Raw genomic sequence first — 26,904 nt, 5'->3', positions numbered from 1 at the left:
TGAAGCAGGGAGGAATCAGGAGACGGCACAGTCTACTGCAGAGAGCCGCAAATGTATTCGGGATAGGAGCCCTAAAGCTTATCATAAACGACCCTCTGCTTTTGGTACCTTACTTCACCTCTGCCCATTGTGTATGCATAATACTTTATTTTGTGTATATATTTACTATATAGTATTATGTATATATAATATATAGTATTTTTTATATACGATATGTTTCTTATTATAATACGTGGTGTGGGTTAAATTTTCAGAAAATATGGTACTATATAAAGTATAAAGTGACAGTCTTCATAGTAAGTACCACTACTCAGAGAAAACCCTTGTGTGGTCTTCTAGACTTGTTCTGCTCATTCATCATGTACACACATGATTTTTGCTTGTTTTTCTTTGTTTTTACAAAAAAATAGGACCAGTCAAACATTCTATCTTATAACTTCTTTTTAACAACCATAACATATATGGACTTTTGTCCATATCAAGAAATACAGATCTTTATCATTTTAGTGGCAACTTGGAATCCTGTGCCCTAATATATTTGCCTCGTTTTCTATTGATGGACATTTAGGTACTTCCCCACATTTTTGCTATTAAGACAATCTTGCTTATACTTATAACTTATACATACTTATACCTTCTGTACTTTCGTGAGTATTTTATTATTATTTATTGGTCAAATTGTGGATTCAAATATTTTGTGCATTTTCAGTATTGAAAGATATCGCCAAAGTGCTCCTCCAAATGGATGAACATTTCCATCAAAAGTGTTCCATTTTCCCACATCCTCACCAACACAGAATATTATCAATGTTTTGTTATTTTTGGCAATCTGATTGAGGTGCAGTGATATATCATTGCTGTGATTTGTATTTCTTTGGTCTTCCGTGAGGTTGAGTATGCTTTTTATGTTTATTGGTCTGTTACATGTCCGCCCCCATAAACTGCCTGTTCATACACACTTTGCCCATATTTACCACTTCTGGTTGATTGGTTTGAGCCCTTTATAAATTAAAGGAATGTGCTCTTTGTCAGGTACTATGCAAATATTTTACTCAGTTTGTCATGTGTCCTATTTTTTATTTCCATGAAGAAGCTTTTAATCTTTAGTTAATCAAATTTATGCATCTTTTGGGAATTCCCTGGCTGTCTAGTGGTTAGGACTCAGCACTTTCACTGCCATAGGCCCAGGTTCGATCCCTGGTCTGGGAATTAAGATTCTACAAGCTGCACAGCACAGCCAAAAAAAAAAAAAAAAAAACTATGCATCTTTTTTCCTTACGGTATCCAGTTCTGTGATTCACACCTAAAGTTCCTCCACACTCCAAGATTATTAAAGAAAAAATGCACCTATGTTTTCTTTTACTGTTTCTGTGCTTTAATGTTTTTTTTTCTTCCGCATTTAGATGTCTGGTGCATCTGGAGTTAGTTAGATGCTCTCTCTTTTTGACTTTTACTCAGGAAAAGACTTTTTTTTAATTATACCTTTTTATGGTGAATTTAAATGACTTTACAGTAAAAAAAAAAGAATATTAAAGTATTATATTACTCTGAATTCACTTTTGACATTTTTTAATGTTCTTATCTGCATTTTACATAGTTGTAATCTGTGTACATACTCCCTTACGCACTGCTGTTTTTTTGGTGGGAGCAAAGGCCTGGCCCTATTTCTCTCACCATCTCCTGAAGATCCAACACCCTGATATCTGACCCATATTTTATTAAAGCAGTGTTTTTCAAACTACATGAGTCATGAAATCAATTTAGTCTGTCACAACCAGTATTTTTAAAAAAGAGGTAGAATAGATTAGAAATCACTTTTGGGAGGCATACGGTTATTTAAATATGCATTTCCACGAAGCTGCACTTTGGAAAGCGATGGAATATCTAGGCTGAAATGCCAGAGGCCCATGAAATGGTGTGATAATTACCTAGGAAATCCTTGTTGGGCAGGGGGAGAGTCTGTTTGTCACTGCTGTGATTATTTCTGAGGTCATTTGAAGAAAGTTCTGTAGATGAGATCTAGGGAAGATGGTTTGGCCTTCGGGAAGCTCAAGAAAGTTAGAGAACTGAAGTTAAGAAGAAGGCTGAAGATGCAAGAATGAGCGAGAGGGGAGGGAGCATCAAAGCAGCCTAGGCTAAGGTTTTTGAGAGGAAAGGTGGAATTTTTTTAATTAATAAGGAAAAACTGTGGTTGGTATGAAAAAGAACAGAAAAGGGGAGGAAGTGCCTTTCCCCCTCACCCAGGTTTGAACCTGAATCCAACCAGCTTGTCCTCTTCTTGTAGAATCCTTCTCTAATCCCAAGTTCCACATCAGCCCCAAGGGAACGATCATAGAAGGGGATGATCTCCACATCAAGTGCACCATTCAAGTGACACACCTGGCCCAGTCATTTCCGGAAATCATAATCCAGAAGGACAAGGTGATTGTAGCACACAGCAGGCACGGCAACGAGGCTGTGTACTCAGTGATGGCCATGGTGGAGCACAACGGCAACTACACGTGCAAAGTGGAAGCCAGCCGCATATCCAAGGTCAGCAGCATCGTGGTCAACATAACAGGTAGGGCTGCTGCTGGAGGGTGTCGGCATATGGCGGGCTCAAGAAGCTGCTGTGCTGAAATCCAGGATGGACAGTGAGAGCTGACCCTTCTGCTCCTGCTGGTCTGAATGAATGTGCTCAGGCAGGGCCATGGTGCTGGTGGGGAAAAGTCAGTACAGAGCAAGTAAGCCATTCACTGTGGTGGTTGAGGGTGCAGGTTGTGGCATCAGATCCCAACCCGGCCACTCAGTACCTCTGTGACCTTGGGTGCATAATTGACCTTCTCCTTGCCACAACTCTGAGATGGGGATAATGACAGCCCTCTAGGACTCTTACAAGGACCAAATGACATCACCCTGCCATAAAGGGCCGCATATAGAGTAAGCACTCAGTGAAATATTTGTCAGCTGGTGTTTCTATTATTACATCATGTTTTTCTTTCCTCTGTGCCAAATACTATGCTAGATCCCTGTATCCATGTGCAGGTCCTATGACAGGGTCAGGAATGAGAAAGCATTACTAAACTCAAAAATACTAGTCCCAGTTCCTCTTTGTTGAATACTGTATGCCTGGTTTACATATATTTTCATTTCAAGCTCACAACTGTAGTATAAGGTAAGAATTATGATTCTGGCTTTATGGAGGTGGAAGCTGAAGCTGAGAGGTTAGGTCACTCACCCAGCAATTAGAGGGTTGCCAAGTGGCAGAGCAAGGGTCACCCCCAGGCCTGTTAGAGTTCCAAACCCATGTACCTAAAAGTTCCATTGGACTCCTTCCTCCTTTTCCTGGCTTTACTTTTCCAAAAGTACTCTACCTTGGGAATTCCCTGATGGTCCAGTGGTTAGGACTTAGCCCTTTCACTGCTGGGGCCCAGGTTTGATCCCTGGTTGGGGAGCAAAGATCACATAAGCCGTGTGGCCTCTGCCTCTTCCCGTGTACTGTATGTATTCAGACACTAGAATGTAAGCTGATGAGGACAGGAACATTATCTGTTTTATCCAGTGCTATATCCTTAACACCTAGAACAGTGCCTGGCACATGCTAGGCATTCGATACCTATTTGTTGGATGAACAGATGAGCATTGGATAACAGTGTTTCAGAGACAGAGAGAGTCAGCACTTCTTGGTTCCCAAGTGAAAGTGTTCATTCATTCATCATTTGTTCACTCGTTTACTGAAAGCCTCCTCTGTGTCAAGCACAGAGTGTATAGTCACAGTGACAGTCACCAGTATCATAGGTAGGCTGCCAACTACCCAACTAGGTGATTGGCATGTGTTGGACCCTGCTAGCAATTTAGTTTATTATTGAGAATGACAAATGTTTTGATGGCACATATCTTTCACTGATAAAATATAATTATCTCATTAGACAACAGTATTCAGTTCAACATATATTGAGCACCTTCTGTATGCTGGGCAACTTTTGGGGGATAGGGAGCTGCCTAAGGCCAAGCTTTGCCTTTGAAGAATTCACAGACATAAATAGATCATGAGAATGCAGTGCAATGAACAACTACATTAAAGGGATGGGTGTACTGCTGTGGGCGCTGCAGGGACCACATGACAAACACATGGGCCGTTTCACCAGTTAGAGCAGCACCCCGACCCCTCAGGCCAGCCTACTTGAGGGAAACATAAAGCATCTTTGGACCATAAGATACTATTGTTTTAGCTGATCCCCCACATCCAGAAGTCCAAGTCATGCGGGGTATACAAGTCAACCAGGAGATGAGTCTCCCTGGCCCAAGAAAGCAGAGTGTTAGACTCGGCCTGCCTTTCCCATCCCCTCAGCCTGGTGCTCTGTGGTCCTGTTCCACGTAGAGCTGCCGAAGCCATGCCAGGGCTGGCAGGCAACACCCCCACGTTCAAGTGCTGCAAGCTCTTGGACATGGCTCCAGGCCCACTTACGCATCTGGTTTTCCACTCCTCTGTTGCTATCAAGCCTCACTGTAAGTGGCTGTATATAGTGATGTTGGAGAATCACAATAATTTTGTGAACATAAAAATCATTGAATCAGTAATTTGTCTTTGGATTGAAAGTGGGTTTCCTTCACCCCTCACTGTCCACCTTTTCAGACCCAATCTTCCACCAAGTGCTGCCAGGACTCTCAACTCTGCCCTGTCATCTTGTCTCTACAATCACACCCTAACTCTGGCCCTCACACCAGGATGGTTGCAGGGGTTCCCCAAGCATCTCTGCTCCAATTCATCCTTCAGCCAACCTGTAGGAGAAGCACCTATTCGACATCATTATTCAGGGGCTTAGCCGCCTTCACCTTGACTCCACCCCCTTCCAAACATCCCATCCCACTCTGCCTGGAACATCCTTTCCCCTTGGCCACTGGAAAACCTCTGTTGTCCTTAAAGACCAAGCCTCACATCTCCCTCTAGGCTCCCCCAGGCAGAGTCCCATGGTCACACCTCAGTCCCCATCACACTCTTCTCCTGTCTTCACGTCAACCGTCGCTATAAAGATTTAGCATCCTTCTCCACCGCCCTGGGTGAGCTCTTGAAAGACCAGGTCTGTGGCTCTATTCATCTGACAACATTGATACTTAGCACAGAGGCTGGCACATTGTAGGAACTCAGTAAATATTTGTTCAGTGAGTGAACAAAAGACCCATCCTTGTTAACCCCGGTGATGGTCCAGCTGGTCTGTTTATGTTACCCCCTTTACAAACAGACATTCCCTGACAACATCGTATTCCTAATTCTAAACCACTGTGCACCCACCCTAGCAAGCTGTTTTATATTTTTTGCATTTTTGTTTACATGTTTTTGTTTTTATTTATTTATTTTTAAATAAATTTATGTATTTATTATTTATTTTTGGCTGCATTGGGTCTTCGTTGCTGTGCACGGGCTTTTCTCTAGTTGCAGAGAGCAGGGGCTACTACTGCAAACACTATCTGAATCGCCCGCTAGGCTTAAGAACTTTGGAGTCAAGGACTGTTTCTTTTTCATTGCTGTCTCTCCTATGCCAAGCACAGAGATGGCCTGAAATAAATACTTGGGAATGAAATGAGTGAGTGGATGAATAAATGAGTGAATGTCTGAGTCCTTACTTGCTGCATTACAAGTTGCAAAATTTTTCTAATCCATGTCTGTGAAATAAATTGGATTAACGAGGGAGGCAAACCTGCCATTGGAACCCCAGATGAAAAATGAACCCTGGCTCTTCAATTGTGTGATCGTCAGGTACATGAGAAGCAAAGGAAAACTTTGTGCAGGAAGTTGGGAAATGGTTCTGTCAAAATCAGCTGGGCCGAAGGCCTCTCCATAAACGGGTTTTCGGGCCGGTACCCAGAAACATCTCACCCCATTCCCACTCACTGTTTTTTTTTCAGAGCTGTTTTCCAAGCCAAAGCTGGAATCTTCTGCCACACGTCTGGATCAGGGGGAAGGCCTGAACCTGTGGTGCTCCATCCCAGGAGCACCTCCAGCCAACTTCACCATCCAGAAGGGAGACATGGTTGTGTCGCAGACTCAAAATTTCACTAAGATAGCCTCAGAGTGGGACAGTGGGACATACACCTGCATCGCGGGCATTGGCAAGGTGGTCAAGAGTAGCAACGCGGTCCAGATAGCTGTGTGTGGTGAGTACGTCCTTGCTGGCTCTGAGGGTTTGGGACTGAATGGGAGAAAGGGAATTTTTTGCCAGGTGCCACCCTCTCTGTTCTGAAGGCGGTTCAGACTGAGGCGGGGTAAGAACTCGGGGGAAAGAGGGAGGAGTGGAAACGAGAGACCAAACAACAGCAAGTGGGTATTTCTGCTCAGAGTACAGGAGAGAGACATCAAGGAAAATGTTGTTGGCAAAAGTCACGTTCATGGCTTTGTTGTGGCTTTATGCTGATGGCGTGGCCTCTGCATCGGCAAGATTCTGCTGCTTGAACAGGCAGCCACCCAAAGGGTCAGGGAGGAAACACTGCCTGGTCGACACTAAACTTTAAGATCTAAGTTCCAGTTTTGGATCCCTATCCTGGCTCACCCGAAGGGCTAGGACTCCCAGTGGGCAGAAGTAGGTACTTGGACCACCCAGAGCCGGGCTTCTTAGACTTGAATGTGCATGCAAAACCGGTGACAGCACAGGTCAGGATGGGGCCAGGTTTTGTATCTCTCACCAGTGCCCTGGGGATGCTGGTGCTGCTGGGCCCTGGACCACACTTTGAGTAGCGGGGTTCTAAATGGATGCGGAACACCAGGCAAGCTGTCACTGTCACTGTTCTTACTCAGTCATGATCCTTCAGTTTAGCCTTCAGTTTAAATCCAGCCAAGATTTTAGTCTCAGCCGAAGCAGGATTTTAGCAGTCATCTACCTCACAAGGAAATAATGTCAGAGACAAATGTGGGTCATTCCATTGTAATTCTTTTTGTTGTTGTAGTTCTTGGGAGGAGGTCGTTTCATTTTATTAGCTTTATAAATAAGCTAATTTTAAAATAATAACAGTATAATTCTTGTTTCTGAGGCATGAAATTTACTATCAGGAGAGGCTGAGGCACTGAGAATTTGTTTTAAAATATATTCTGTTTGGGTACTTGTATTTTTCTTGTGTCTTTTCTCAATACAAAAAAAAATATGAATGTGTGTGTATGTGCACATAAGATATGTGAAAATATAAGCATATATTTAGGGGGATGTAATGTTCTTCCTGAATTTGTGTCATTCTTTTTTGTTTATATTATTCTCTTTCCCTCTCCCTCCTCAAGAATCTTAAAGGAGTTCTCCAAAGGTAGATAAGGCAGGCAGGCATTTTAAATTCGAGTAATGACAGAGAAAGCCAAGCCCAGAGTTTGGAGAAGGAATCCCTTAGGCTGGATGTTTTGCTTCAGATTGTTTCTCTCTCTCTGTCGTTCTAGAAATGCTTTCCAAGCCCAGTATTTTTCATGACTCCAGGTCTGAGGTGATAAAAGGACAGACCATAGAAGTCAGTTGTCAATCCATAAACGGAACCTCACCCATTTTTTATCAGCTTTCAAAAGCAAGTAAGACTTTGGCGAGTCAGACCATGGGCTCCAATGAGCCCGCAATATTCAAAGATAACCCAACAAAAGATGTAGAATACCGTTGCATCGCGGATAATTGCCATTCCCATACCAAACTGGTCAGCGAACTTCTGCAGGTCAAGGTGATAGGTAAGTCATGTGGGAAGAAGAATCCATGTGGGACTGGGGCTTTAGTTCACATTTTCAAAGGTTTGGGGTGGACAAGAGAAGTGGGTGGTACTTGTGCAAAGTCCATGAACATGACATGTGGCAAAGCAGACCAAGGCCCAAGTAAATGGAGCCGGAAAATATCTGGGGGTTATCAGTGTGGCCAGTGTCATCCTTTTTCAGAACGTTTCAAGTGAACTGCTGAAATTATAAGCGTAAAGTGTCCCAAGTTGAGGAAGCACAAAAGTTGTGCTTTGGGGCTCCCTTAGCATTTGCTCATGTTTAGATGAACTGACAGTCTTCTCTGAGAATTGTAGACCAGAGCTCTTCTCTACCATGGACCCTCGGCGGGGCAAATTCTGTTATGTGTGGAACCCACAGCAGTCAGAGCTTCAGGCTAGTAGTCACTAGGACTCTCATACTCAAGAGAAATATACCATTGTCCTGAGACGGATAGTTTTCCTCAAGCCTCTGTCTTGTACCTTTCCAGAGGCCTTAGGAGTGCCCATTACTTGCATCTCTGAGACGTTCTGCATCTTGTTGTAAAAAGCTTAAAAAGGCTTCCTCTTCATCCTCCTCCTTTTTGTTTAATAACTGCTTGTCTACACATGCCATGTGAACATCTTGAGTTGGACAATAGTTTCTCCTACTATTTTTTGGGGGGGGTGGGGCATGCCGTGTGGCTTGCAGGATCTCAGTTCCCCGACCAGGGATTGAACCCATGCCCTCTGCAGTGAAAGCCCGGAACCCTACCTACTAGGCCACTAGGGAACTCCCTGATTCCTCCTACTATTAATGTATAGCCTAAGAGAAACAATACTTTTCAAATTAACATCAATATATATTAAGCCTCTCATGCCATAGGGCATACAAAAAAAGAAGACATATTCTTTGTTTTCAATGATATAATGACAGGCTATAAACAATGATATAAACACAGGATCTCCTGATTAAATAGTGAAGAAACATTTTAATATATTTGAATAACAGTGCAAACAAATATAGAAACAAATGTTACCAGGCAACCCATGTTTAATTGTCACACGAACTCTCCTTACAATGATGGTGATAGGAATTTAAGGCATGAAAGATATCATCTAGCTTGAGTGGGAAGAGCTGGGTCAGGAGCCAGGGTTCAACAGTGGGTGGGCAGAGAGGGCTAGAGATGGTCCCCAGCCTAGTCAAATAGGTGATCAAAAGGCTCCAGGGAGCAGCTCTAAAGGCTGTGGGTAAGTCAGATGCCTGGAAAGAAAGATTGGGAATGGAGAGTCGTTGGATATAAACTGGTAGAGTAACTGAGCCTAACTGTGAAAGGCATCAGCTGCCAGCCTTAGGTGTTGGGGATTTGTCCTGTGTGCAGTGAGGAGCCAGAAGAGAGAAGGAGGGCATGCTGAGAATGGGGTCTTGGGAAGATTAACCTGCTGGTCCTGTCAGTTAGAAGGAGCGGAGACTTCAGACCTTACAATACCTTAAGAAGCTAACGTAGAAGCCCATGTGAAACTCTTGGTTTGAAGTGAGTCAGTATTAGTGGCTAATATTTACTGAGCTCTGACCACATGTCCAACCCCGTGTGAAGTTTGTTAGTAAGTTATTCCCATTCATACTTACAATAGCCATGTAAGCCCCATGTTAATATCATCCTTATTTTACGATGAGGCAACTAGGGCTTAAGATAAACAGCTGGTGGGCAGTAGGGTCGGGAACTGAGGCCAGGCAGTCTGGCTCCTGAGCCTGGCCTGCCACCACCCCCTTGTGCATCACAAGAAGACAGGCTGTCAGGTCAGGCTGCACCCTCCAGGAGTCTGCCCTTGTGCTTGACCCCCACCGTCCCATCCCAGGCCTGGTGCTCCCTCTCGGTGGATCAGCAGCTCCATGGTCTTGGCCACGCCCTGCACTCACAAGAGGGTGATTCATAAATCAGATGCCGGTCTGCCGATTGGTTCATTCTGACACTAGCAGGAACATACTTGGGAAGACAGTTTAGCATCAGAATTTTAATGGTTGAACATGGAGTGAAAGGGTCTGTCTATAGGAGCAAGATGAGTTCTTCTTGGATCTGCTGGGAATGACAGGCTGGCAGGGCTTCTCAGTGGAAATGTGCAGGTAAAAGTCAAGACTTGGAATTCAGGGGAGTAACCTGGACTAGAGCTATATATCTAGGCATTAAATGCCATAAGTTTATGTGTTAAATTCGCAAATAGAAGCTATAATGTAGATGAAATCACCAAAGACGAGAATGGAGATGGCAAACTGAGGACTGAATTTTGCAGAAAGTCCACATTTAAGGGGCAAACGGAAGAAAAAATGGTAAATAAAGAAGGAGTGGCAGGCGAAGAGGTAAGAGAATCAGAGTGTGAGGCTTCACAGAAGCCCAGGGAAAGCTGAGTTCCAAAGGAAGGTCTGGGTGACAGGCGAGAGCTGTAGGGAGGCCAAGGATGGGAAGACGGAAGGAACATCTACCATGGATTGGACCTGCAGGGAACTCAGGGATGTTAGTCAGGGGTCAGGTCATCTGTGAGTTTCTTCAAAACCAGAGATACAGAGCAGTTCCAGAAGCAGAGGGATAGAAGTCAGGTTTCCAGGCTAACAAGAAAGTGGGAAATGAGGACATGAAGGCAATTGGTTTAGATCATTTAAAGGAGGAGAGAAACAGGACGAGCTCGAGAAGGCAGTGCGTCAAGGTTATTTGCTCGTAAGATCTGGAGGTGCCATGCATCTTTGTAAGCAGAGGGAGAGAAGTCACATACACAGACACACACACGCACTCTCACACACTTACACACAGTCTCACACACGAACTCACCCAGAACAGACCCTAGTAGAACACATAAGTTAATCGTGTAGTTGAGCTAAGTGGTCAGTAATACTTGAGGTGGTAAGTGAAGGGAGGTGTCCCTAGCATCCTGTGTCTCATCAATATGTGAGGGCAGGAGGTGTCCATTGGTGCCCTTCTGGGCTAATCGGGGGAGGAACTGTGAAGAACGTGGGATTGGGCTTCCCTGGTGGTGCAGTGGTTGAGAGTCCGCCTGCCGATGCAGGGGATGCGGGTTCGTGCCCCAGTCTGGGAAGATCCCACATGCCGCGGAGCGGCTGGGCCCGTGAGCCATGGCCGCTGAGCCTGCGCGTCCGGAGCCTGTGCTTCGCAACGGGAGAGGCCACAACAGTGAGAGGCCCGTGTACCGCAAAAAAAAAAAAAAAAGGAAAAAAAAAAAGAACGTGGGATAACACAAGTGACTTGAATAAAAGGCAAAGTCCAAGTCTGAGTCACAGTCACAGATAGCTGGTCTTGACCAGTGGCCATGTCATGTTCTTCCTCTTCCCCACTTCTCTTCTCAATGCTAATCCCTTTCCTGCTTTCCAGCCCCGGTGGATGAAGTCAAGCTCTCTATCCTGTTGAATGAGGAGGTGGAGTCTGGGAAGCCCATTGTGCTTCGATGCTCCGTGAATGAAGGATCTAGTCCCATCACATACAAGTTTTACAAAGAAAAGGAGGGCAAACCCTTCTACCAAGTCACCTTGAATGACACCCAGGCCATTTGGCACAAGCCAAAGGCTAGCAAGGAGCAGGAGGGACAGTATTACTGCACGGCCTCCAACAGAGCCAGTCTCTCCAAAAATGTCCTCCAAAGCAACACCCTGACAGTCAGAGGTGAGTCGAGGTCTCAACGGCAAAATGTTGTGTGAGCTCCAAGGGCAAGGCTAGAAAAGCACTTGTCAGGGGAAGTGGGTGGGAGTTTGGTGCATTTTACTGAGGGTTAAGGGACCAACACATTCGCCAGGCTCTTTGGTTTCAGGTAATAAAAATCCACTCAAATTAAGTATAAAAGAGGAATTGATTATTATAAGGAATTAGAAGTATTTCACACAGTCCTAATTACAAATTCTTGGTGGAGAGACACCAGCTTGGGTCAAATGTGCACCCATGGACCACCTGTGGTCAAGAGGAGTGGGTCATGCAGAACAGACATGGTTTTAGAGGAGCCCACCTATGTGGGCAGAGGGTGATTTATGGAGAACGAGGAAGGGTGAACAGACACCCTAAGAGGAGTCTCCTTCAGTCCTATGGTCCTTTCAGACCATCACTGACTCGTTTTATAGCAGAAACAACTATTTCTGCCCCTCCTATGAACACAGAGTCCCTCAGAGGTGGATGCTCAGTGAAAGACATCAGTTACAAGGATATAAAAATCAGTCTTTTTGCTGCTTAGGGCTGATACTATTTCTTGCTGGCAGAGGAAAAACTGATATATTTAAAATTTTTTGCACTTCCAGTCTATCTTGCCCCCTGGAAGAAAGGACTTATCGCAGTGGTTGTCATTGGAGTGATCATTACCACCTTGATACTTGGGGCCAGATGCTATTTTCTGAAGAAAGCCAAGGGTGAGCCCAGTCCTTTCATTCCATTCCGACAGGCTGCCCTGCCAGGGAACCCGTCACGGATGTGAGGGGTTCCAGCCTCACGGGAGGCTAGCGCTCCGCTCCAGTGACAGTCGAGGACATGTGCCTGACGATAGCCGTTTTCCTCCTGGGGTGTCACCTCGATAACCAAAGATTTTGGCTTTGGTGGGTGTGGAGGTTTTACTGCCCCTGGATTTAGCTAGGCAAAAGTGAAAGCAATTGCTTTCTTCGTTGGGCTCCCCAGAAAAGATGAATTTGGGGGGAAGTTGCATCTACATGTGGTCAGAAGCAGCGCTTCGTGTGGATTTGGCGACATCTAGTCCTACAGTTGGTAGAGTTGGGCATGAGTGGAGACACCCGCACACGCTGCATGCCTCCCAGTTAATCTTCTGGTTGTGCCACGATTTCTACCCTGTGCTCGGGGTTATCCACGTGTGGAGGGAAGCCAGGATTACTCATGGACACTCAGGAATCAGAGTCAGTTAAGCAAGATGCAAGCAAAAGGGCACAGCGACGGTAAAGTCTGCAAAAATTTTTTGGGGATAAGGCGGGTTGCTTATCCCTGTTGGTGCTGCTGCCTGGGATGGGAGGAGACAGATGGGATGAGGAGGGCTTTTTCCTAAAGCAGGAAAGGGGCAGCCCCCCTGGGAAAACAGTCCTAAGGCTGAGTCTGGCCTTGGCCTCAGGCCAGTTTGGAATTAAAAGCCTGGGGATTGATTAAGCCTTTACTTTTGGAGATGGTCTTGAAGCAAAGAGATAGTTGCCCGTTTACCTGGCTCATCTGGTTCCTGTGCTGTTGTCTTCCTCTCCGTCACATTCCATGAAGGGAAGTTGCTTCTGGCTAAAACAGTCGAAATGTCAAATTTCAGGGAACATGATGTGAAATCTCTTGGTATAAGACCAAGAGAAGACCTGCTTCGTTTATTTTCCTTTTTTAAAAAGTGCAAATATATTTGGCTTTCTGTTCTCTCTTTTTATGGGTATTCAATCTTCAAACAAGTCAAATATGGTTGAAATGAGTGTTCCTGTCTGATATGGTTATGCGTTCTTTATACTGACTTTGGTTCTTTTCTTTGTCTTTCAAAGCCAAGCAGATGCCGGTGGAGATGTCCAGGTCAGTGTACTTGGAAGAGGGGTGGCTGTCCTATGGGTGTGGATAGACTTGTCTGGAGAGATTCCTGTCATTAGGAAGTTTTCAGTGGTTCTTGGCAAACTCAGAAAAATTAGGACCTTGGGTGTGAGCGGTGTAGGGGTATGTGTGTGTGTGTGTGTGTGTGTGTGTGTATGCGGGTGTGTCTGTGTCTCAGTGGAAGATTGCCAACTGTCCTTCATGGGAAGGAATGGCTTTATTCTGAGGTCATGTCCTGTCTACACTTTTCCTTATGAAATTATAATGGTAGATGGAATTTAAAAATTTTTTACTTACTTGGCAAAATAGAGTTGCCTTAAAAATGGTTGTACTATTTTTACTGTTCTTGAGATCTAAAATCCCAAAGCATGGAAACTATCGTCCTGTTCCTGAAAGAAACAATAGCACAGGTTGAGGAATCCCCTCCAGACATGGGATTCACCTCACAAAGGACTCCTCATGTTTGTGCGCCCTTTGGCCCGGACACTTATTTCAACAGCAAAAAGGTTTTTGTCAAATAATCATAGAGCTGAAGAAAGCATTAGTTCCAAATGAGAGAGTAAAACTTTCTTAACTTCAGAAAACTCTTCCTGGTTTTCTCATGCTCTTTCCTTGATTATTTTGTTGGTTTGGAGTTAGAGCCAAAAAAATGTTTTTTCTTTTTCCTTTTTAAATTTCAATTTAAGGCCAGCAGCACCACTTCTGAACTCCAACAATGAGAAGACGTTGTCAGATCCCAACACTGAAGCCAACAGACATTATGGTACCGTCATGGTTTTGTGCAGTTGTTAAGAGTTTTTCCCAACTTGCTCTACGCTCTCGGGTCCCTCTGAGAAGCAGAATCTATGGGCGGTGGGGTGAGGTTGGAAGGGAAACTCTGGCTTCAAGCTGGGCCACTTAATCTAATCAGTCATTGGGTGGTGAGCTAACAAGCAAAACAAAAGCTTAAGAAGAAAGGCAGAACATTGTGCTCTAATTTCACCACCTTCTAAATATCCCAAGGAATGAAAGGTGGAGAATAATTATAATGCTGTGGACACCCACGTGGGTTCTCTTCACACACTGGACACTGTGCAAGTGAAATCATTCTTCATTTGTAAGAGAGAGACCAGCTATCAAATGAAGGCATTGGTAAAACATCTTCTCAGGTGGAATTATTTATTGCAAACACAAAGCAGTCTCATTTCAAACTTGCCCTGGTGGGAAACCAATTTAAAGATCTCACTGTTGGTAGAGGCATTAAAAAAAAAAAAAAAGAGTGGTGCAATGAAGGAATACCTGGTTGTGAGGTTTATCACAGCTTGAGAGTCACATCAATAGGGTGGGGAGCCAATCCCGGGGGGTTCTTAATCCCATTAGCTCTGTGAGAAAATTGTTCACACCTTTTAGCAGGGGTGTTGTCTGTTTCCCAGAGGGGGCCATGATTACATCACACAAAAAGTTCTGTCCCAGACAGTTTTGGGAATTAAACACTGATGTTCTTTTCTTTTTTTTAAAAATTTATTTATTTATTATTTATTTTTGCCTGCATTGGGTCTTTGTCACTGTGCACGGGCTTTCTCTAGCTGTGGCGAGCGGGGGCTACTCTTCATTGTGGTGCGTGGGCTTCTCACTGCCGTGGCTTCTCTTTTTGTGGAGCATGGGCTCTAGGCACGCGGGCTTCAGTAATTGTGGCACGCGGGCTCAGTAGTTGTGACTTGCAGCCTCTTGAACACAGCCTCAGTAGTTGTGGCACACGGGCTTAGTTACTCCACAACATGTGGGATCTTCCCGGACCAGGGCTCAAACCTGTGTCCTCTGCATTGGCAGGCGGATTCCTAATCACTGTGCCATCAGGGAAGTCCCCTGATGTTCTTTTCTAATTCTGTAACAGCATCGCACAAAATAAAAACTTTTTAGAATACACCTTTTACAGGGCATTCCTGAGAAATCTTTTGAGAAATGAGCAATTCCTATAGTACTGAATCATAAACTTTTTAAAAAGTAAAATAAAACATTTGTCGTAATAAGAGTAATGTGCCAATAAAGAGAAAAGAGCAAATATGTCATTGAAGAAACTACATTCAGAAAAGTTTGGTGAATATTTAGCAAAAAGTAATCCAGTGCTATAGAGAAAATACCTCTTTGTGGTATAAAGTGGGTTCTGTTGGTAATTTGTATTTATACATAAGAACAAAGATATGATATTCTAAATTAAATGCTGATAAAGACTTATATTAAAATAGAATTTCCTCCCAAATTTCCAAAATGCAAGAAATACTCCAATTCTTATTATATTTTCTCTGCATGGATTATTTCAGTTTATAAATGTATGTTAGTAATCACAATAGTAATTTGTAAATACGTAATGGAATGGAATGGAAAACCATGTGTTCTTCAGAAGTAGCATTTGTAACACTTGTGAGAATTCTTTTTAATAAAGAACAACTTGATAAAAAAGATCCAAAAATTTTTGCTCCTGCCCAGGTGGCAGCCTGGAGATATTGCAATATCTTTAAACCATGTTCTCATGGATCCAATTCTCCAGCTGAAGGATACTGGTCCACTAGTATCCTTCATGTTTGTGGTCACTGGCTCGCCCCTTCTAGAATTAAGCTTAATTTCTTCTGAGCTTGCTTCTAGTGAACAATTCTGAATTTTGAACAACTCATAAATAGCCGTGTCCCTCCTATGTGATGGTGGGCATCATACCGGTTTTAGAAAGAGACCAGGCAGTGGGTTGGATGGGGCCCAGTGCCACCAGGTGGGTATTCGGACCCCAGATACACTGCTGGTTGCCAACTACACTGAAGAATTTGAGCTTGTCTCCTTTTGTTAGTGACACTGAGTTTTCTAAAATTTATATAGAAAACTAGGAATTCCATTGTCACTCATCCTGTTATTTTTCAACTAGGTTACAATGAAGATGTTGGAAACCATGCAATGAAGCCATTAAATGAAAATAAAGGTAATTATCTAACTTTTTAAAAATGAGAAACCTTTGCTTTTATATAAAAGAGCCCTAGGAAAAGAACAAAAGCTGTTAAGATCTGTGGATATTTCCTCATCTCTCTTAAATGGAGATGGCTATTGCTTTCTCCAAAGATGCTGTCTAGTGTCTCTTGTTACTTGTCTTAAAAATAAGCAGCAGTGCTATTTTATTTTATTTTTTATAGTGTATTTTTCATTTTTTTGTTTTTTCTAATTTTTTATAGTGTATTTTTCATTTTTATTAAACATTTAATAGATACAAAATAATATTTATAAGTTATGTATAAAATATAAACAATAGCAATTCAATAAATAACTGCATACCCATCATCCTTTAAAAAAAAAAAAGAACATTTCCACTACCTTTAAAGTACCCTGCGCACTTCTTCCCGCCCCAGCCTCTTAATACTTTCTTTGCCAGCTTTATTGAGATATACTTGACATATAACATTGTAAGTTTAAAGTAAACAACATGATGATTTGCAGTAATGCTATATTAAAAACACCTGTGCCTCTACTATCCAAGAGACGGGAGATCCTCCTGACTTATTTAGTAGTCCATTCTGAATCAGGAAGTTCCATTCTGGGTGTAACTTGATTTCCTATGCATATGCCTCATACTCTCAAAGCAGTTTGAGGCTGGGGACCCCATTCCCCATTTCCTGAGATCCTTTCCATCTTGGAGAAAGCGTTCTGTGCCTGTGGCCATGGAGAGGGCTTCTATAGTTAACTGCTGTGGCCGATGCCGGCTGTTTTCTGTATCTAATGAGCTTTACAAGTCCTCACACTGTGGTAACAACGGGACCTGAGCCGGAGGGTCCTTCCACATCCCGAGAGTGCAGGCCTCCTCATTACCTCTCCCAGCCTGAGTTTTCTCGCCCACTTAGAATGGAGTTAAGCCTGCATCCAGCTTCCCTGTTAAAATACAGACTTCTTCGATCACTTGAATAGAAATCTCTACTGTGGTCTGAGACCCCCCCCAAGGAGACTCTGTCTAACTGCAGGCTGCTGTGGTTCTTTCGAGCAGAGCCTCTGACCTTGGACGTGGAGTACACTGAAGTGGAAGTGACCGCCCCTGAGCCTCACAGAGGTAACACCATCACTCAAGGGATTCCCCACGTTTTACTGTCTGCTTGGGTGTAGATGCCAGGGTGGGCTGTGCTGTGGCCCCCGGACAAGAATCTAGTCACCCTCGTCTCTCAGAAGGGAGGTGGTCAGCAGACAGACGGGCTGGACACGCCCAAGGCAGGAGCAGTGACACTCACCCAGGTTTGGAGGTGTACAATTTCATTAATTATTTTTTATCATACTACTAATGATGGCTGCGTTTTATTGAGCAGTTACTAAGTGCTAAGAAATGGGTCTGTTGAGAGACTCAGCAGGCAGCCTCACCCCTGGGTGTTTGGGCATCCTTCCAGAGGTAGCCCCCTTACCCCAATCCAGCACCTTCCTTAAAAAGTTGCTTGCAGACTGAGCTTGTATAAATGAAATGTGCAAGGGAATGAAAGGGCTTGGCTATTTAAAGGGACAATTGGGTAAAGGCTTTTGAAAGCAGACTCCCTCTGCATGTAAACAGTGGCACCATCATTATGCTTCAGGCTTTGTTTTTATGTGTGGTTCTCTTGGGCACACTGCCCTGGAGAAGGCCCCTAGCTCTGGTCCTGCACTGGGGAGACTGACTCAGGGTGGGTCAGTCCACAGCAAGCACTAGAACGTCAATCTCAGCTGCTTCGGGCACCGCCAAAAAAAAACAAGCACATCCTCCTAAACCTCCTTAGCTCCCCCAGAGGCTGCCACACAAAGGAAGCAGCCACCCAAGCCTTCCTGCCCTGCTGGGAAGCTCATTAGGACTGTTGCTGTGCATCCCCCTTCCTGCTGAGGCTGAGGCCAAGCTGCGTCCACTCAGCCTTGCAGGCCCGGGGCTGCTTTGCAGAGCATGCCTGTATAGCCTCAGCCAGAGCCACGTGGTGATGGCATTCTCTTGTCACCTCTTGCTCCATGATCTGGAAGGAGTTTGGGGTTCCTTCCTTCTTCCCTGGCTTAGCACGGTTCCAGGTACCATGTCCGCAGATGTGTCCATGGAACCTTCCAGGCAGGGCTGTCCCCTGTAGCCCCTGGGGCTGGGTGCTGCACAACAGGGCCACCATGCCCATAGTCTGCAGTCAGCATGGCCCCTGCAGTTGGTACTGCCTGATCTGCACCACTATACAGGGCGTCCCAGTTCCAAGTCTAGACTGGACGGGGCAGGTGTGGGGACCACGGCCGGCCTGAAGTTCTCTTTCTCTTTACTTCACGGTAAAGTGATTCGCTTGTTGGGTTAGCAAATGATGGGCCCATGATGGACCAGCCCCAGTGCAAGCAGCAAAGGTACATATGTGGTCCCCTTCTCGTGGAGGTGTAGCCCCTGAGGGAGTCAGGAAAACAAGGAACCGATGAGTCAGAGCTTGCAGGAAGAGTGGGGTGTGGTGGAAGGCCTGAAAAGTGATGCCTTTTCTGGCTGGGTGGTCCCAGAAGGCCTGTGTGAGGGGTGGCAGGACAGTGGGTGGTGGCCTAGAGCTTGGCTCATTTAAAGACCTGAAAGGAGACCCTAAAGGATCCTTAAATGACTCTTTCTAGTCCTTAAATGTCTGCAGAGAGGGTGAGAGGGAGTGGAGGCAGATGAAGCTGGGAGGACCAGGCGGGGCCCAGGGACTGCAGGGCTGCTGGGGTTCTCTTTTTGTTCTAGTCTCAGTGGACTGGGAGCCTTTGGAAGCCTTTAGGCAGTGAAGTGACAAGTTCCAACTTCCTTCTTTTAAAAACGATCCTTGTGGCGGGTGTGGAGGATGGATTAAAGGGAACAAAAATGGAAACCAGGCAAGAGGGGATGAGGATGGAGCCAAAGTGCTGGCAGTGGATAGATCCTGGATATGTGTTACAGACAGACCGCAGTACTGGATGAAAAATTCGTGGCCAGGATGGGAGAGACAGAATGACTACATGTTTCTCGACCAAACAACCGCATGGATGGTCGTGATGCCTGCGATTGGGAGGCACAGGCTCATGGGGAGCCTGGTTCGGTTGGGTTAAATTTGAGAGCCCAGGAGGAGACAGCGCAGGGGTCTTGGTGCTCAGAACCAAGTGTGGGTGGGCTCTGGCCGACGGGACTTTAGGGCGTTTCTCACCGGCCTTCCCTGATCCAGCCTGAGCCCCTCCATCACCATGCATCGTGGGTGCCGTCCCACAGGTAACAGCTTACTTCCTCCTAAGGGGGCTTCAGACTTGGAAGGAACGGGGAACCACAACAAGAGGGCAGGGCTGAAGGTGTGTGGGAAACCCCGCTGTCCTCCATGCCTCACTGTGCTCAAGCAGAGAGCGATTGCCCTGGGTTCTGGCCTCACGGTTCTGATACCTGTCCCAGAGGGCCAGGCCCCACCCTTACCCTGCTGCCGGCTGGGCCCGGGCGAGGTGGAGTTATGAGGGCTGTACGTGAGGCTTGGAAGGCTTTGGATTGAAGGAAACTGAAGCAGGAAGAAGGAAGCAAGGTTTTGTCCTTGGAAAAGCATCCGTTTTCCATTCCTTTGGGGATGTTTCCACGTTAGCAGCGTCTGGTTTTCTTTTTCTTGCTTGAAGGTGGGGAGCGGTTGAAGGGAAAAGAGAACCCCTGGGACCGGGCGAAGCAGGGGTGTTTTCCTTTGCCAAGCTCTGTACCTGCAGGGTTGTAACCAGCTGGGTCCCCTTTCCCCAGTTTGCACAAAGGTGCTGAGTGGGCTGCAGGGGCCTCGGCAGGGCTGGACTGAAAGTCACGTGGATGGAAATGGAGAGTTTCTAGAGGATTCAAGTTGTTTTCTGGACCCAGCCTCCTTGGCAGCTGAGGGACAGTTGGGGAGAGCGGCCTGGCCCAGGATGCTGTCCCCCTGTTTTCTCACGGGTGGGGAGTGGGGCATTACTAGGTGAGGGCAAGACTTTGTGGGTTCGAGGCCAGTGGTGAGTCAACTTGACCTGGTCTTGGCCAACCCAGTTCCCTGTCCTCAAGGCCTCCCTCCTCTACAGATGGGATGGAGGAAGGAATGGGGACCATGTCCAGCTCTAACCGTGGCTGGCAGCTGACCAAGTGGTCACTTGGAGGTGGAGGAGGGGTGGGAAGGAACTCGTTAAATCCCGGTTTGCTGCATGTTTGCTCTGAGACCAATTGCTGGGAAAACCCCATGACGTTGAAGCCATCTCTTTCTCTGTTAACAGAGAAAAACAGAAGCCAAAACAAAGCCCATCCGGAAACATCCCTGACAGCAGAGACAAACAGCCTGCTGGCCTGGTTTAGTCATTAGCAGGCAGCTGCTGCCTCGGAGCAGCGGGAGGAGGGGCACTCTCAGTGAGCTGCAAACCCCGTCCCCCTGGCCGGGCGGAGCCAGGAGGGCAGTGGGGGAAGCTGCTGGGCCAGCTGCAAATCTGGCAACTCAACCAAGAAGTGAAACCATCCTGCTGCCCTGGCTGATACACAGAGTTATGAGGTGAAAGGGAGTTGAGTGCAGCTCCTTGGGTCCAGAGGGTGTCAGAGCGTCCCCAAGGTGACCAGAGGTCTACCGGCCACCCCTTATGTGCCTGGGAGCGGTGGAGTTCCCAAGGGTGTCCAGGGCCCCAGGCTTGGCCGCCCAGTCCCTCCCCTCCAGTGCCTCCCCTCCATTCCCTCCCCTCCATTCCCTCCCAACGCCCCCAGCTCGCATTGTGAAGGAGGATGAGCTGGCAGGGCCCCCAGTGTCCTAGAGCGTTTGTCACAGCATTGTTTGCATACCATCCGCCCCACAGCCCGGAGCTTCCGAAAGCTGGAGCTGGAGCCAGGTCCGCCGTCACCTTTTCCTCTTCCACAGTGCCCAGCACGCGATAGGTGTTAGGACCATGTTGAACGAGTGACTTGCCCATGCCTGGCACTGAGCACAGAGTCCCTTAGTGATGCGGTAGGACCCCCAGTAGACTGGGGAGTTGCTGGAGCTTCCCTCCACACCTTCAGATCTGGTGCCATGGAGAGTGGAGAGTGGTGAGGGCATCTCTGCTGTCCTCTTAGAGAAAGGCAGGTGTCCCAGCAGGGCGTGCCTGGTATCTCAGCCACTCTGCTGAGTACCAACTGCTATTTGGTGCCCTGGGGGGAGTCGCTACGATGCCTTCTGTAAGGTCCTGGCACCCCAGGTGCCCCAAGTACAGCTGTCTATCTGAACTGCCACCCAAGCTTTCTCCTGCCACTTAGGTCATGACATAGGAACCACGACCACTTAGTGTGTGATGAATGACCGTGATTTTAATCCTAAGACCTAAAACCTCAGGAATCAGGCTGATCATGCCAAGAGCTTCCTGAAGGTTGGAAGTCTGAGACAGAGACGCCCGCAGGGACGTTGACTGTTGTCTTCACTGTCCCATCAACCTTTACAGGTGCCCCAGGCAGCCATGCAAAGTCTGGGATCGGGAGGAGCACAAGACCCGGGCGCTGCCCTAGAGGGCGTGGGGCCCGCCAGGGGAGACGCTCGTGGGGACAAGTCGTGTCAGTGTGCCGTGGGCGCCCACGTAACTGCCCAGGGCACAGGGAAGGGGGCAGTGTGTCAGAGAGTATGTAGGTGTGTGAGGGTATGTGCACCCAAGTGCAGGAGCGAAGCTTGTCCTGGGGCTTGGAGGATGAGGAGGAACGGGGCAAAGCAAAAGGGCCATGCAGACAGCGGAGGAGCGTGTGCAGGACCAGGGCGTGAGAGAGGGGAGCCTGGTGAGTCAAGGGTATCTTGGTGTAGTTAGAATCCGTGTACGTGCCCTGGCCATCTGCCACTGAGGAAAACGACATCCACGTGGCACTGACCATGGCGGCAGGAAGCATCACCCAGTCTGGGGTTCCGTTTCCCAATTTATAGAGGGAGAATGCTGGCCACACGGCATCAGGCACCTTTCTACAATAAGGCTTCCTGGTCCTTTGTGCAGGTGAGAGGGAAGTGGCGGGCTCCATCCCCTGAGGGTCGTGTGTAAGTGCATGTAGACGCACCATGAGTGTGTGTACGTGTGTGTATACACAACCTGTGTGTGTACGTCAGCTTAAACAGATGGCTGTACAGGGGCTCTGTCTCCCAAACCACTGAGTCTCCTCTGGGTGTAATCCACACCCTAAGTGGGTCATCTTGTCTGCTGTTCAGAAAGGGTCCAGACCAGAGGATCTGAACCCTGTCTGCATATTAAAATCCCCTGGGAAGCTCTTAAAAACACCAACACCAGGGCCCACCCTGGACCAATTCAATCAATCTGCAGTGAGGCTTGGCTTAATGACATTTGAAATCAACCAGCCCAGTTGTCTAGAGTTGTAAGTGGGTCCCAGCTTATCCTTAGAGTCACAGATGATACCCAGGCTCTAACCCAGACCTTGGGTGATTGGGAGACCCTAACCCAGCCTCCTGGGAGGGGCTGGCAGAGCAGCTGGACAGAGGGACACAGTGGCAGAGGAAGAAGGATGGGGCCACCGAGCTGGAGGCTACAGGTCTGTGCTGGGGGTACCCCTACCTGCGCCCCCTAGGTCCAGGGGTCCCACAGTGACCTGTTGGCTTCATACTTCCAGGCTGAGAGTGATGCTGGAGGGACCATGATCTTCTAAAGCTGGGAAATGGCCCGGGCTCAGTAGTGACAGGGATTCCAGGGGCTCCTGGAGATGGGCACTCGTGGGGTGGGTTAGTGGGGTACAGCCTTGCCTGGGAGCCTCTGACATTTTCCTGCTTCAGCAGTGAGCTGACCTGGTGCCCAGAGGCAGTTGTTGACCTGTGCTTGGTCCCTTTCCAGGTCTGGGAACAAAGGGCACGGAGACGGTGTACAGTGAAATCCGGAAAGCTGACCCCGGTGAGTGACGGCCCCCTCGCTCCCCCAGCCGGGGGTTGGGGGGAGGGCACTTCCCGCAAACTCATCCATGGGGTCTTGGGAGTGGGCAGGGGAAAGAAGGAGCCAAGGCGGCCAGAAAGGGCGCCAGAGTTGTACCAGAGTTGTTAACCCTCTCTTCCCCACCACCCTTAAAAAGTGGCCACAGGTGACGTGTACTAATTATTTAGTCGGTGAACACTTATTGAGTGCCGGCTGCATGCCAGGCAAGCAGAACCTTATACCTTCACACCCAACGAATGGCCAGGTGGACCAAAGCATGTCCTGGCACCCCTGTGTGCTTATGAGATGCCCAGCAGCGTTCGGGCACTCCTGACCCCAAGAGAAGCAGCGTGGCCCTGCCTGTTCTCAGGTGCCAGCCAGGGGCCTCACCTGCTCCTCACCCGGGCCCTGGTGCCCTGGGGCTCCCGAAGCTCTTAGGCAAAGTCAGTGCTTTGCTTTGAAGACGTTCAGTAGCTTCGGCCTTTCTGTGAGCACACCGACTCTGGGGAAGGGTGTATGGATCTGCTTCCGCTTCCTTTGATTTCAGCCCAGACCCCACTTCATTTCCCATTTCCACTGCTTCCTCATGGAGAGATTCCCTGGGACTGAATAGACACGGAACTGGGGATGCTCCCAGCAATCTCATTTTTTGTGTAATTATTCTATTCTATTCTCATGAAATGAAATCCACAAAGACCACTTTTATTTTTTTATCTGTTTTTTTAATTGAAATCAAGTCAATGTACAATATTATGTAAACTTCAAGTGTTCTACATAGTGGTTTGGCATTCGCATACATTGTGAAATGATCACCACGATTAAGTCTAGTAACCATCTGTCCCCATACAGAGGTATTACAGTATTATTAGCCATATACCTTATGTGATATATCCCCATGACTTATTTTTTTATATAACTGTAGGTTTGTTACCTCCTAATTCCCTACACCTATTTCGCCCATCCCCCATCCTCCTTCCTTCTGGCACCAACAGTTTGTTCCCTGTATCTGAGTCTGTTTTCACACAGACTACTTTTAAATTCTGAAAATAAGTCACAACCCAAAGGGCATAAACATTCCAGGGGGAAAATAGTCACTATGCAGATATCTTGCTTTGTACAACAAACCTCTACTTAAGTGGAGTCTTTGAAAGGGAATTATTAAAACAGGCTGGAAAACTTTGATAAAGCCTGGCTACCCCAAGGGTGGTCCACAGACAGGTAGCAACGATCTCAGGCCCAAACCAGACTCACAGGATCAGAATTTCCAGAATCTGAACTCCAACAAGGTCCCACGTATTTCTCTTCTTTTCTTTTTTTAAATATTTATTTATTTATTTTGGTTGTGCCAGGTCTTAGTTGCGGCCTGTGGGCTCCTTAGTTGCAGCACACGGGCTCCTTAGTTGTGGCATCCGAACTCTTAGTTGCGGCATGCATGTGGGATCTCGTTCCCTGACCAGGGGTCGAACCCGGGCCCCCTGCATCGGGAGCACGGAGTCTTATCCACTGAGCCACCAGGGAAGTCCTTGTCCCACGTATTTCTGATGCTGCCAATATTAGAGAAGCACTGTCTTACCTGAAGAGCCTACTTGTTAACTGAACTAGGAATCACCCCTTAATTAATCTTTTTAAAAGAGGTATTTTCATGGGTAGAGCAGAAACTCAGCCCCATGGAGAACTCAACACTGACAGAATGATAATTTGAAAACCATTTCCTGGGGAATTCTTGGCTTCAGTATCTCATTTTGCATTCTCAGTCTATTCAGAGCTAGCAAAACGCAAATTTAGAAACAGGCTTCCTCTGTTCTTCCAGTGTAACAGAAAGCTGAAGCTCAGATCAGGTTCAAGGTTGGTCCTGATGGATAATTGTGTAAAAATGCCCCCTTTGCTTTCCTCGTGGTGGTCCCTGAGATGGTTCGCTTTCAGTAGCTTTGGTTATGCAAAAACTCACGTTTATTAAGCACTTGCTGTTTGTGCTAAGTGGTCTATATTACATTATCTCTTTCAATCCTCCACAGTAAATCCCATTTTTCAGATGAGGATACTGAGGCATAGAGGGCTTAAAACAGTTCCCCACGGTTAGGGTTAGTACACCAGAACTGGCCCACCCCAGAGCTGGATTCCATGCTCCTGATCATTGAGCTGCCTTTGGTTTTGGGGAACGGAAGCTGGTGAAATGTGGAGGCCACAGGGAACCCCGGCTACAGGAGGCCTGGGGGCTGTGGCCACCTCAGGCAACCCCTGGAGGCCCCATACAGTTGGTGAAGGCCACGGCCCAGTGTGGATTCCAAAGGACTTGTGTTAGGGACCCTGCAAAGTAGCCTGAAAAAGACAGATTAACAAGAAAAAAGCAGTGAAGGAAGCTCCCGGAAGCCTTCCTTCTGCATCGTTGATTCTCATTTGCCTCTAGCTCAAAATAACCCTTATGCCAAAGTGGCATGTTTTGGGGTGGCATATTCTGGTTTTCTACTCTGCTTCAGGGTAGCTGTTCAAGTGGGTTCTCTCAGTGTCCCCAGGCTCAGGTTCTAGATGCCTGAGTCCTCAGTCCCCGGCTGTTGGAAGCTGACTGCTCCCGCTGGCCTCAGGCTGGAACAGACCACAGGCACCATAGAACCCAACCCGGTAGGGATTTGAGGTGGTAAAGAGCCCTGTTTTGCTCGGGGATATCTGAACCCCTGTCCTGGTGCTGGCACTTAACAACTGTGCGACTTTGACCAAGAGGCCTGACCGCTCTGTGATGACTCAGTTTCTTCATCTGTTAAATGGAGATGGGATTAAATGAGAAAAGGGGATGAGATGGCGCCAGGGGAGATGGTGCCATTTACTCGAAGCACGCAGTGTATCACCCCTACCATACAGTAAGCATTCAATCCATTTTAGCTGAAAAATGCATGAGGAACTTGAGCCCTAGTGCCTGGCCCAGGGCAAGACTAGAGCCAGCTCCGGACTCCCAGGCCAGGGCATTCCCACTGTGCTATCTGGGCCATTGGGTGTCAGTTGGGGCTTGGGTCTCTCTATAATCTGGTCTTTCATCTGGCAGCCAGCTCCTGCCAGATAGGTAGAGGGAGCCCTGGGTCTTATAGCCAAATCCACATCGCTGCTGCAAAAGCCAGCGTCCTGGAAGCCAAGGGAGTTCCTGTTTTTGAGCGTTTCCCACTCAGCTGCTGCCCAAGGGGAGGAGGCTGCAGGCCTTGGTTGATTCCTCTTCCCTTTTCATTTTTTTCCTCTGTCAGCCACTCAGAACCATCATAGGGTTGATGGAGTCTCTATTACTATTCCTGCTCTACAGATGGGGAAATGGGCAGAGGTGAAATAGCTTGTCCTGGTCCCAAGGCCAGTGGTGGCAGAGCAGGGACTGAGTGCGGGGAGCCTGGCTGCAGAGTGGCGCTCTTCACAAGCCTCATGTTTCCCCTGTGTTGGCAAACCAACTGGTTTCCACTTTCATCAGCCTAATTACAGGATCCAACTCTGTCTACTTTAGAAGTTAAGAGTAACAGCCTGGTATGGTCTGGGTGAGCCTGGGTGAGTCATGGAGCCTCTCGGGACCTCGGTCACCTTCTCTATGGAATGAGGGGCATGGGCTCGAATCTGGATCAGGGGTTCTCCAGGTTGGTTACAATACAGGTAGACTGGCACCACCTCTGATTCAGTAGGTCTAAGTGAGCTGAGAATTTGCATTTCTGACAAATTCCCACATGCTGCTGCTGCTGCTGGTCTGGGGACACATGATTAGAACCATTTTCTAGATGCTCCGAGTTCCCTTCTGACTGTACCACTCTGAGTTCTGCTGTGCTTCTCGTTTGAAGGGGTGGAGTCTTTCTTACTCCGCAGCAATCCTGGAGGGATCGCTTCAGCTTGGCCGGCAGAG

The 26,904-nt window shown here is 47.1% G+C and overlaps 1 protein-coding gene across 2 annotated transcripts in view; it reads left to right on the top strand.

Annotated features, from left to right (window-relative positions):
• Positions 1-26,904, top strand: part of PECAM1 (platelet and endothelial cell adhesion molecule 1) — a gene marked incomplete at its 5' end in the record, with an annotated part of 53,184 nt that overhangs the window by 14,052 nt on the left and 12,228 nt on the right. The window contains 10 exons of one of the 2 annotated variants that reach the window (XM_079725043.1): positions 2,285-2,560; positions 5,887-6,135; positions 7,397-7,672; positions 11,052-11,339; positions 11,963-12,070; positions 13,175-13,202; positions 13,904-13,980; positions 16,111-16,164; positions 17,215-17,277; positions 22,965-23,021. In XM_079725043.1, coding sequence (XP_079581169.1) covers positions 2,285-2,560; positions 5,887-6,135; positions 7,397-7,672; positions 11,052-11,339; positions 11,963-12,070; positions 13,175-13,202; positions 13,904-13,980; positions 16,111-16,164; positions 17,215-17,277; positions 22,965-23,021 — 1,476 coding nt within the window. The remainder of the gene's footprint in view (positions 1-2,284; positions 2,561-5,886; positions 6,136-7,396; positions 7,673-11,051; positions 11,340-11,962; positions 12,071-13,174; positions 13,203-13,903; positions 13,981-16,110; positions 16,165-17,214; positions 17,278-22,964; positions 23,022-26,904) is intronic. The other variant, XM_079725044.1, reaches the window with a different exon arrangement.

This window comes from Hyperoodon ampullatus (assembly GCF_949752795.1).
Source record: "Hyperoodon ampullatus genome assembly, chromosome: 19".
NCBI classification, from domain to species: domain Eukaryota; kingdom Metazoa; phylum Chordata; class Mammalia; order Artiodactyla; family Ziphiidae; genus Hyperoodon; species Hyperoodon ampullatus.
The sequence above is the reverse complement of the archived record's forward strand: the minus strand, read 5'-3'. Positions and strand labels throughout refer to the sequence as shown.